The sequence below is a fragment of the Schistosoma haematobium genome, chromosome ZW (assembly GCF_000699445.3).
Source record: "Schistosoma haematobium chromosome ZW, whole genome shotgun sequence".
Taxonomy (NCBI): domain Eukaryota; kingdom Metazoa; phylum Platyhelminthes; class Trematoda; order Strigeidida; family Schistosomatidae; genus Schistosoma; species Schistosoma haematobium.
The window spans coordinates 13,266,076-13,279,147 of NC_067195.1; the positions used below are offsets into that span (position 1 = coordinate 13,266,076).

General features: G+C 36.2%; 1 protein-coding gene across 2 annotated transcripts in view; it reads left to right on the top strand.

The window, feature by feature from the left end:
- Positions 1-13,072, top strand: part of SGK1 (Serine/threonine-protein kinase Sgk1) — a 31,850-nt gene that overhangs the window by 5,066 nt on the left and 13,712 nt on the right. For both annotated transcript variants that reach the window (XM_051210451.1, XM_051210452.1), the window contains 2 exons: positions 6,740-6,955; positions 9,513-9,625. In XM_051210451.1, the coding sequence (XP_051070443.1) occupies positions 6,740-6,955; positions 9,513-9,625 (329 nt within the window). The remainder of the gene's footprint in view (positions 1-6,739; positions 6,956-9,512; positions 9,626-13,072) is intronic.

Sequence of the window (13,072 nt, forward strand, 5' to 3'; positions counted from 1 at the left end):
TGTTCGGTCGAAAGAAACGCAAAACCTATAAAATATTAGCTTAAGTTCAAGCTGTTACACAAATTCAGCACAGCAGGGCGAAATTATAAAGACAAACATTTGTTTAGTAGAAGTAGTAGTAGAAAACATTAAGCATGGAAAATATAATTCACGAAGAAATAATTTATTTGCATTTGCTTTGCTGCGACCTGTTCCCGTTGGATTTCATGTTCTCACTCCTTGGGAACTCCATATTAGAACAAAATAGCCGTCCAGTACTTCCTAGGTTGAATAAAGCTTTTAGAAAAGTCACTTCATAATGTAAGTTAAAAATCCAACAATTTACATAAGACTGCCAGCCATTATCAATCCCTGCTAACAATACTTGTGACTTAATGCAATATCAAGACAATCTAAACTGAATAAAAATATACCCTAGGACAGTGATCAATTGCGATTCTGAACATCAGTGGAAAGATGAGAATAACCAATACAAATAAAAAAGTAATATTAGCAATATGGTTTAAATGTATAGATTATTCAATAAATGCAATTAGTTCCCTTATTGAATTTAAATAAAGCAAGAACGAACATGGATGTTGAATAATATGAATTCATTGTATTTCGTGGTTTCTCATCAGCTGCTTGCAACCAAATATGTGTTTACATTTACATTGAGGTAGGGTATAGTGTGAAATAATTGACATAAGTGAATGAAAAGAATTGGAATGGCAAGGATTATCAATAATAACTAATTATATATACATTGTGTATGATAATTTTAGAGGTGCTTAGAACCGATCCGTAAGAAGTTAGCGCCCTACAGTGTGAAGGATATTTTTAAATGTGTACAAAAGCTTGATAGCCTAAATGCTCCCGACAAATTCATGGTCTCGTTTGATTTCTCATCACTCTTCACAAACATCCTTTTGGAAGAAACAGCAAATATCATATGTGAATATCCTGAACTTCTACCTTCATCAATCTGCGAATTCAAACAGCTCATGTTTCTGTGTACCAAAAACAAACAATCTCGATTTAACAATGTGTTGTACTGCCAAATTGATGGAGTGGCCATGGGTAGCCCTTTGGGTTCAATTCTGGCCAATATATTTATGGGAAACCTGAAACAGAGGAAGCTCAAGCATACAATCCATGGAACTACACCCTACTATAGATATATTGATGGCACATTTCTCTTCTGCAACAATCATGAACCTACTCAATCTGTTTAACAAGGCACACAAGGATATGAAACACGAAGTATAAGGTAAATTATATTTCTTAGATATTGGACTCAGCCGAACTTCAGATGGCACATTAAAAAGACACATTCATCGCGAAAATACCTGGAGTGGAGTTTATCTCAGTTACAACAGTTTCTGTCCAGTGAGTTAAGAAAAGGGTATTGCATGAACCTTTGTTGACCGCGCACGCAAACTTTGCTCAAAGGAATGCTTGGAAGATGAAATTGCTCTCATTAAAAATTACCCACGTGAAAATGAATATCCGGCTAAGTTCATTCAGAAATTTTCCCAAACCAACCCTTGGGCTAAACACGATACAGTAAAAAACCCTGCTTCTTATACTTGCGTTTCGAACGGGATGAAATCATTGGAGTCATTAATCACAGGATAAATTCCGCGTTAAAGGTGACTTGCCCGTCAGCAAAACTGACGATACTATGGGAAACGAACAGCTCGCTCAAACAGACTAAAATTTAGATGTCCTCTTTTCTCAGTAGCTCCAAGTGAATTTACCAATTTACATGTACGTACCAAAGCACATACATTGAAAGAACCGAGAGAAGAGTACATATTCTCATTTCCAAGCATGTTCCAAAGAAATTGAGACTGCGAGGGTCAAGGGCTCTCAGCAGTGCAATATCTTGGCAGTGGGCATACCATTGACATTCATCAAGCTTTCGAAATTATTAGCAGGTAAAGAAATACAGGTTCTCTTCGGTTTGCTGAAGTAATTGCGATAAAAAAACTCAGATCTGATCCATATATTCAAAAAGATACAGTAATAAACCTATTACTACCTTGGTGATTCAATTTTTGGGTCATCTTACCAGAAATCTTGTACAAACCCTTCATTACCTCTAAAATTATCACACACAATGTTTCTGAACCTCACTTAATTACTACATCATATATATATATATATATATATAATTAGTTATTATTGATGTTGTGACCTTGAATCGCTTTTACCCCGTGATACTTGTTATGACTTCACCTTGATCTGCCTAGACTAAACTATGACCTTGACGCGTTAGGCTGAGTGGCTTAACCTTGAGTCTAATACGCGTGAGTTCGATCGGGGTAGAGAGAACTATTCTAAATCCTGATTGGTTGGCAAGCACGTAAGTGGAAGAAGACAAGACAGTTTGGAACACTAAACTCTGGATTCTCTGAATTCGGATTACTACAAAAATGTACATGAATAAATAAGTGCATATCTTGACCACGACGTACGATAATTTGGAAAAATACAGTTATGCCCGAAACAGGGAATTAGGGTAGAAAATATAGTGCAAAATATAATGTTTAAATTACAATATTTTTGGGACAAAAAAGGGTATGCTAGTGAATGGTACATAGAACGAAAGCTCGTGTTATGTAGAATAAGATAGGGACAAAAATAAATATAAGTGTTTTACAGGGTTTGAATGAAATGCAATAACGTCCCAAGAAAATAGCTTTCGTAATTGTCTAGGCTTCTTAATTCCCCGTTCATAACAATTGATAACCCTTGCCATTCCAATTCTTTTCATTCACTTATGTCAATTATTTCACACTATACCCTACCTCAATGTAAATGTAAACACATATTTGGTTGCAAGCAGCTGATGAGAAACCACGAAATACAATGAATTCATATTATTCAACATCCATGTTCGTTCTGGCTTTATTTGTTATATACCGTCTAGAATAATGTTTGTAACTGTTGGGATCTACGTATGGACTAATATTACACATGTATTCTTACTGTATAATTGTCAGGTGACTAGATTGTCAATATTCATATTATTATTATTATATGCTTTATTTTCACCTACAGACTATTATTTTACGATTTACTGTTCTCGAATTACGCCCAGTCTATTAATTACAGCCACTTGTGGCTAGATCTTGTACAAGTGTTGTTTTCTATTTTAGTTTTTATATAAACTCAGTATGTTTTAAATACGTGATTCATATCGCGAAGGCCGAGATCTGTGTTCTAGACTCAAAGGCAGGGCTGGGCAGGAAGTAGAACCGGTAAGGACTGTAGACTGCTTGTACGGGTTTTATGCGTCATTGGTCCGGTCGTTACGTCACTGTACTCTATTTGGTGGTACCCCTACGTTATATATTAATAAGGCACGACTTGCTTACTTACGCCTGTTACTCCTAATGGAGCATAGGCCGCCGACCAGCACTCTCCAACCCACTCTGTCCTGGGCCTTCTTTTCTAGTTCCATCCAATTCTTGTTCATTTTTCTCATGTCTATCTCCATTTCTCGGCGTAATGTGTTCTTTGGTCTTCCTCTTTTACTTTGGCCTTGAGGATTCCATGTGAGGGCTTGTCTTGTGACGCAGTCGGGTGCTTTCCTCAATGTGTGTCCCATCCACTTCCAGCGCTTCTTCCTGATTTCTTCCTCCTCTGGGATCTGGTTTGTTCTCTCTCACAGTAGGTTGTTGCTAATAGTGTCCGTCCAACGGATCCGAAGTATTTTGCGTAGACAACTGTTAATAAACACTTGTATCTTCTGGATGATGGTTTTCGTAGTTCTCCAGGTTTCTGTCCCATACAGTAGAACTGTTTTGACATTTGTATTAAAAATCCTGACCTTGATGTTGGTTGACAGTTGTTTTGAGTTCCAGATGTTCTTCAGTTGTAAATATGCTGCTCTTGCTTTACCGATCCGCGCTTTCACATCTGCATCAGACCCACCATGTTCATCAATGATGCTGCCTAGATATGTAAAGGTTTTTACATCTTCCAAACGGTCTCCGTCAATTGTGATTGGATTGGTGCATGCTGTGTTGTATTGGAGAATCTTGCTTCTCTCTTGTGTATGTTGAGACCTACTGCTGCTGAGGCTGCTGCTACACTGGTCGTCTTCTCCTGCATTTGTTGTTGCGATTGCGATAGGAGGGCCAGATTATCTGCGAAGTCTAGATCATCCAACTGCACCCTGAATGTCCACTGTATCCCGTGCTTCCCTTCAGATGTTGACGTCTTCATGATCCGGTCGATCACCAGGAGAAAGAGAAAGGGTGAGAGTAAGCAACCTTGCCTAACACCGGTTTTTACTTCGAACGACTTTGTCAACTGTCCTCCATGCACGATTTTGTAGCGTAATCCATCATATGAATTCTGTATGATATTGACTATCTTCTGAGGCACGCCGTAGTGTCGAAGAAGTTTCCATAGTGTTGTTCTGTCCACGCTATCAAGTACCTTTTCGTAGTCAATGAAGTTGATGTAGAGTGATGAATTCCATTCAATTGATTGTTCCACAATGATCCGTAGAGTTGCGATTTGGTCTGTACGCGATCTATCCTTACGGAATCCTGCCTGTTGGTCACGAAGTTGGGCGTCTACGCAGTCCTTCATCCTGTTTAACAATACCCTGTTGAAGACTTTTCCCGGTATTAAGAGAAGAGTGATGCCCCTGTAGTTATCACACTTGCTGAGATCGCCTTCGGTATTTTGGTCAGGAGTCCTTTCCAGTCTTTTGGTACTTGTTCCCCATCACAAATCTTATTGAAGAGAATGTGGAGTATCCTTGCAGTTGCCGCTACGTCTGCTTTTAGTGCCTCTGCTGGATTGTTGTCTGGTCCTGCTGCTTTGCCACTCTTGATTTGTCTGATGGCCATGCTGATTTCTTCAATTGTTGGTGGGCCAACATTGGTTGGGAGGTCCGTGGGTGCTGCTTCGATGATGGATGGGTTCAGTGGTGCTGGTCGATTCAAGAGTTCTTTGAAGTGTTCTACCTACCTGTTTTGTTGCTCTTCAATGTTGGTGATTACCTCGCCTTCCTTGCTTTTCACTGGTCGTTCTGGTTTTCGGCGATTTCCAGAGAGTTTCTTTGTCATGTCATACAGTTGTCTCATGTTTCCTTCTCTTGCAGCCTTTTCCGCCGTTGTTGCTAAATCTTCTACATATTTACGTTTGTCGGTTATGAAGCTCCTCTTCACCTAATTGTTTACTTCTGTGTATTCAGCTTGTGCCTTGACTTTTTCTGCTCTTGTTCGGATGGTATTGGTTGTTGCCCTCTTGTTTCTTTTTTCTTGAATCTTATCCAGTGTATCAACAGTGATCCATTCCTTGTGATGGTACTTCATGTGGCCCAGAACCTCATGACATGTTGAAGTGATTGCCTCTTTGATCCCCTTTCAGTTGCTTTCTACAGTAGTTCCCTCCCTACTGAATAGATCGTGAAAGGTCTGGAACCTATTGCTGAGGGCCACCTTGAATTTGTTGAGTTTGTCAGTATCCCAGAGGAAAGGTCGTATTAAACTTTTGTAATGTTGTCCGCCCGGTTGTCCAGTACTTCTTGAGTTTCAATTTCATCTTGGCGACCAGAAAGTGATAATCTAATGCTGTATCAGCCTTTCTCTTGGTTCTCACATCCTCCATTGTTTTCCTGAACTTTTTATTGATGCAGATATGGTCGATTTGGTTCTGTGTAGTGTGACCCAGTGAAGATCATATGGCTTTGTGTATGCGTTTATGTGGGAATATAGTGCCGCCTACGACCAGTTTATTGAAGGCATATAGGTTTGCAAATCTCCCGCCATTTTCGTTCCTTTCTCCTAGGCCATGTCGTCCCATGATGTCTTCATATCCTGTGTTGTTCATTCCAACCTTGGCATTTAAATCTCCCATCAGAATGGTCAGGTCCCTTGTTGGGCACTTCTCGATGATTGAATGCAGCCTATCGTAGAATTGATCTTCAACGTCTTCACTGTAGTCGTTGATAGGTGCATAGCATTGGATGATATTCATTGAAATGCCCTCTTTCTTTGTTTCGAAGGAGGCTTTGATGATCCTTGGTTCATGAGATTCCCATCTTATAAGTGCCTTTTGTGCTTGTTTGGACAGCATCAATGCAACTCCTTATGTATATGGAGCATTTTCTTCATGGCTGGAGTATAACAGAAGCTCTCCTGAAGCTAGTCGTTGTTGTCCAACGTGCGTCCAATGTGTTTCACTGATGCGAAGCACCTCTAGGTTGTATCTTCTCATTTCTGCAGCAATTTGGAAGGCTCTCCCGGTCTCCCACATTGTACGAGTATTCCATGTACCTAAATAAGTGGTTGCTTTGGTTGTCAGAAGGGGCATCGGCCTCGTCACTTCCGAAGGAACTCGGCTTTTATCATGAGGCGTCATAGTTCTTCTAAATGAAGACCTTCTGATTCCCAGGGAAGAGTTTAAAAGGTTCGAATAATTTTTTCTGGTTAGTGTTTTTTTAGCGAGTTAGTTTTCTACGGGATGGGGTCGCTAACCCCATGCCCAAGGCTACAAGTTATTACAGTATTTTATCTTTTCAGTACGTTACTTAGAGTTTTTGATGGATTAACTTGTATTTATTTAAATATCTATACTTGTCCATCGTTCAACTGATTAAAAATAACTACTTTTTATTATAATATATTCATCAAAACTATGATATCAAAACTATATTTGGCATTTTCATATATCTATGTCTAATTTTTTGAATAAATCTTCTTTTGTTTGAAAAAACAAACAAATATATTTAAAGGTTTATTTAGCTGTTACACGTAAAACAAATCAAGCATTAGCAATAAAAGTACTTAAAAAAGATGCAGTTAAACAGCGTAAAGAAGTTGATAATGTCATGTCTGAACGTAATGTATTGGTTAAAAGTTTAAATCATCCATTTCTGTGTAAACTACACCTTTCATTTCAAAGTACAACTAAATTATACTTTGTATTGGATTATATCAATGGTGGGGAGGTAAGTACATTATTATTATTATTATTATTATTATTATTATTATTATTATTATTATTGTTATTGTTATCACTATTAATGTAAATACAATCTGATAATGATTGCCTTCATTTTAAACATAGGTTTAATCTTCATTCGCGTGTATATTTCAAAAAACTAATAATGTAGTCATGAATTATCTAACTATACATGTATATTATTTAATTACCTAATACTGATGCATGCAAATATGATAATCGTTGTTTAATTAAGACTAAGTTAATAATTAAGTTCGATTGGTTTATTTATTTTCAACTTGTACTGTGAATATACACTATACATTATACACTGTTTCAGTTATTTATAACTTTCAACATTATGTCGAATAGAAATGACAACAGTATTTTACTCTTTTTCTCTTATGTTTAGAATTTTGAGAGAGGCAAACTAATACATTATTTTTTGCGTGCAACAAACACTACATCGTTGTGTTTTCCTGTTGTTGGATGATTGTATATTATGGTTTGTTTATTGTGGGCATTTTGTAACGAATTCTTTAATGCTATTAGAATAATTCTTCGGGATCATAAGTTAATAATATACTTTCCAATTATTAAATCCATTTAAAAAACAATAAAGTTTGAAAAATGATGGCAACTAATTATTTTGACTAAATTTGGACAACTGTTTGCTCTTAGGAAGCACCAGTATCAAGCATAAAGCGAGTCACCGTTAGTTTGAGAGAAGGCCATTGTCTATTCTGGAGTACATTTCTTTAATTCGGTCTTTCTCTGGTACAAAATGAGACTCATAAAGAAGATGCTCGCGGTATAGTAGCTTGAGATAATATTCAAACTGTTTTAAAACAGAAGTGATGTATATGAGTAGCCTTAAACGAAACGTGATGATGCTCAAAAAACTATCCCAGAAGACCCCGAATTGGTGGGTACCCCTTGAAATAGTCTGATGAAACGTTCATTTTGAACCGATTGATGGGGCTATCAACAATCGTTGACTAAAGTAGTTGGGGGATATGTTACACATATCCAACCCTAGCCAACCTTAATACTGGTCAGAATGGACCCAGGTTACCGAAATGTGAGTGGTGGACAAACTATGATATGAGATTAGCTCGTTAAGCTACTGCCTGTCGAACTAAGCAATATTGAAATCTGCCAACGTTCCAATTTGGATTTGCAAAATAAACTATAGATGTAGGTACCAACACTGATCAAGGTTCATAGAAATGTGTCCACTCTTTGTCCTGCTTTAAAACTTAAGCTTATTGTTGTCCCACACTTTCCATTCCTTGTTTTGTTTGTTCACGATTTATCACATTTTGTATGTTTTCTTTAGTGGTGACACAGGTATGATTATTGTAGTTTTCTTTTAATCTCCTCAGTGTTTTTCTTGGGTTGCGCTGATATGAAGAGTGGTGAATTGTACCGATGCCTATTACGGTCAGGTTTTATTTTGATGATTTTTACTTCTGTCTATGTTTTTTTGCATTCTTTTATTCAGTTATCTTTTAAAATGTTGCACTTTTAATTACTTAACAATATTTCAGTTGGGTCACTGAACATAAACTTACTTCAAAGCAGTCTTCAAGATATATTTTTACATTTAAATTTAGCTCGTATTTACATATTTTGGTTTCTAAGACTGCTTCCCGATTTGCAAACGTAAAAAAGAGGATTTCATTTACATAACCAATTATATTTTCTGTAATATCATTCTCATGTCGTGTAATCACAAATACAAATATTACATGTATTGGATAGCCAAAAAGATGAGTAAATTGAAAGGAACATTGGGTGAATTCTGATCAACATAATTATATCTTTCTCTCTTATGGATTACTGAGACTACAGTGACGTGTAATAATGCTTTAATAATACTACTTTTGTCTGAAAATATACCACGTTACTAATTATTGGTCAAATGTTGAATAAATGATAATGTTTTATCTGCAGTTCTTTTACTGAGTTAAACTGAGAAATGTAGATATTGGGTGTTTGATGTTAATCAAAGAAGTTTGTAGTGCAAACATTAACGTCAAGATTCAAGTACATCCAGTTGGTAAGTTCTAAGTGAGAATAAACGCACATCATCAGTTCTGCTGTTAGCCAAAATCCATCTACTGTATGAAGCTTCTGAAAAATGGATATATGAAGGCAGTTCGTTCAGCATATCCACATACCAACTAAGACTCATCAAGATTCAGTCTTGAATATTGACAGCAAGATAATTCAAATCATTCATTGTAATAATTTAAAGGCTTAAAGTTAATAAATAATATAAATACTAGGTATATTTAAATAAGATTTTACAGCTAAGCATCAACACATTAAAAACTAATTTCTTGGCTTTAATCATCGATCTCAGTCAAAACAAAAGAATGAGAGTGGGAAATAAAAGGTTACACAAATAGTCATGCTTAAAAGTAAAAAAATGTACATATCTAGATTTAATTACCAAGTTACTTTAATGAAAACAAAAGTGTTCATAGGTTAATATTCTAACAGAAATCTACTCCCTACTTAAACTAAAATATTGTCTTTTTTTTACATGTTTTTAATAGTTATTTTATCATATTCAACGTGAACGAGTATTTACTGAAACACGAACCCGATTTTATGCAGCACAAATTGCTTCTGCTTTAGGTTATTTACATTCAGAGAATATAATTTATCGGTAGGTTATATTCATTTTATCATATAACTAATTACTATTAGTACTAACGGATCAAATTATCATCTGAACCAAATACAATTTACTTTTGTGCTGTGTACAGTATTCTAATTCGATAACCAGGAATACCATAAATGAATGACTAAAATTTGAACGGGTTTATTATACTTGAAGAAATCAAATATACAACTATATATAATAATAATTTATAGTACAATGCTTGTAAACTATGTAGTATATGAGTTGAAAGTTGACAGGAATTTCAGTTATATTTGTAGCCGTACAGCTGTAATCTGTGTCATGAAATTTAGCTATGCTCAGGCACAATGACAATATGACAACGTCAACAGCGTCATTGAATTCTGTTATATAATTTATGGTATTAATAGTGTAGTATGGTGGATGACGTACACATAATATAATTGAAACATACTTTGAATTTATCTATTACAAATTATGTATTTAATGTAAACAACTGATCGAAATCACTCCTTCCATTTATTTTGTTATTTTTTCATGTTATGAAGTTGTTTGTATTGTTCTGTCACTTGAAATTTCCAAAAAACCTACACACACAATTATGAATACGACTCCATTACACTTTCCATTAATATGTAACTTATCAGTGTTTAAAGAGATTTATTTGACACATGAAAAGAAGAGATTTGCTAGGAGTTATCTGTGAGTTGAAGATTTATCGTACCAAAACTTGCAAATTTCTCATCACGATGCTGAAGGGTGAGAACAAACATGACCCTTAAAGTTTACAATATTTTCATTTTATTTCTAACCATTTAAAAACAATACAAACTATATTTGTAACATACTTACTAACTTACGCCTGTTACCCCTCTTGGAGGAACATAGGCTGTCCACCAGCACTCTCCATTCAACTTTATCCTGAGCAGTTCTTTCCAGTTGTTATACATTCTTTGCATGTCTGCTTCCAATTTTCGGTGCAGTGTGGTTTTCGTCTTCCTCCTTTCCGTTTCCCTTCAAGGTTCCAACTTGGAGTTTGCCTCATGATGTAGTTTGTTGATTTCCTCAACGTATGTCCTATCCACTCCCAACGTTTTTTCTTGATTTCCTCTTCAGCTGGAAGCTGGTTTGTCCTCTCCCACAGTAGGCTGTTGCTGATGGTATCCGGCCGATGGATGTTGAGCAGACAATTGTTTATAAATACTTGTACTTTTTTGATGATGATCATGTTAGTTCTTCAAGTTTCAGCTCCATACAGTAGAACTGTCGTGACGTTTGTATTGAAGATTGTGACTTTGATTTTGGTTGTCAGTTGTTCTGAGTGTCATATGTCCTTTAATTGTAGGAATGCTGACCTTGCTTTTCCAATCCTCTCCTTTACGTCAGAACCAGATCCTCCACATTCATCGATGATGTTGTGCATATACGTGAACGTTTCCGCCTGTTCCAGAGCTTCCCTATCAAGTGTGATTGGGTTGGTGTTCTTCGTGTTGTATTTGAGGATCTTATTTTCTTCCTTTGCGTATGTTGACGCCTACTTCTGTAGTCTTCGATGTCCGATAGGTTCAGTGGGGCTGGCCTATTCAAGAGTTCCTCGAAGTGTTCTGTCGATCTTTTCCTCTGCTCTTGAATCTTAGTGATTGTCTTGCTTTTGTCTTTGACTGGTTTCTCTGGTTTACTATATTCTTCTGCTAGTTTCTTTGTTGTGTCATATAGTTGTTTCATATTTACCTATCTTGCAGCTTTTTCCACTGTCGCCACTAGATCTTCCACGTATTTCTGCTTGTCGGCTCTCATGCTTCTCATAACTTGCTTGTTTGTTTCTGTGTATTCAGCTTGTGTTGTGACTTTCTCTGCTCGTGTTCGGCTGTTGTTAATCGCTGTCTTCTTTTTCTTCCTTTCTTGAATCCTGCCCAGGGTTTCGATAAATATCCATTCCTTATGATGATGCTTCTTGCTACCCAAAACCTCCTGACACATTGAGATTAGTCCTTCTTTGATCCTTTTCCAGTTGTCCTCCATAGTATTGTCTTCTTCTTCTAGTAGATCCTGTAAGTCTCGGAACCTGTTGTTGAGATTTGTCTTGAGTCTGTTGAGTTTGTTAGTATCTCGTAGGAAGGCTGTATTGAACCTTTGCAATGCTGTTTCCCCAATTGTCCAGTGTTTCTTTAGCTTTAGTTTCATCCCACGCTCAACCCTCCTTCTTCACCTGGGCTTGTGATCAGCAGTAACTCTAGAAGAGCTACGGGTGGGGTTTATTTGTCATAAGTCCCATTTAATAACAACATGATGTAAAAGTTGGCCCTCAAAATCTTTCCACATCCTAGTATTTCTTTACGTAGAGCAATATTGTGGAAAAAATTATATTCTCCCTCGTCGAATTAGTCAGAATTACTGCGTCTCCCATAGTTAAGCTTTATTAACAGTTGAAAGATAAATAAGGAGTTTTATGATTTGTTTTAAGTTAATTTTCAACATTAATTTTGGTATTTTCAAAGATTTCAAGTGGTTTCTTTTGGTCATTTATCTATTAACATAATAAATAACCAATTAAACTCCATATCCTCGATCCACCCCCCAATAGGGCTGTAGATGCACTGGACTAAAGAGTTCTATACTAAAGCAAAACAGTTATCTAGTTGTAATTGGTTTTCAGCAGTTGTCAAACTCAAGTCAGTCCATGATGCAATTTATAAATCCCGTGTTAATGTTTTTGATAATATTTTATTATGATCGAAACTGAGTGAACTGCTTTAAAATTGTAATCAATATCTTAACTACGTATTATTGTTCAATCAAAAAATAATATAAACTAAAGGGTTGTTTACCACTACTCTGTGATTGATGGTATAAACAGATTAATTACAAAATAGGAACAAGGTTGAAGGAGTTTGAGGTTATTCACCCACTTTCAACGCACAATTAATGTATAGTATCAAGCGTTCTCGGGCATTTCCCCGTTGATTTGGTCGGTGAGAGCCACATATAAGAGTACAAATTTCATTAGGAATTTCATTTCAACTGTCTAAGGTTCTCTTCATCTGTCTGTTATGAACACATCCGTGTAGCACATACCGAAATGCTAGGATGATGAACACAGTTCAAAGCTTGAAATGAAATTTCCAACACCTAATCACGAAATGAGCAAAAAAATTCCCTGAATTTCTGGGTACTTTTTGACAACTTGAATTTGTACCACATACTTATTGAACATTGAAAAAAAGGTTGGATAACCTCACTTTTGTAGGATTGGGATTTTGTTTAAACAACAAAAACCAACCATCAGCATGAGGTCTTTCTGGTGACTAACATTTGCTTATATCCATTGTGTTTAATATTGTTGATCAATAGGAGGAAAAATGTTGGTGACTATGTCAATATTCTCTTATCTAACTGTGCATAAGAACTATACTCATTTGATAAATGTATGACTTCATTGATAAACATTATTGTTTTTTTATTGAGTTATAT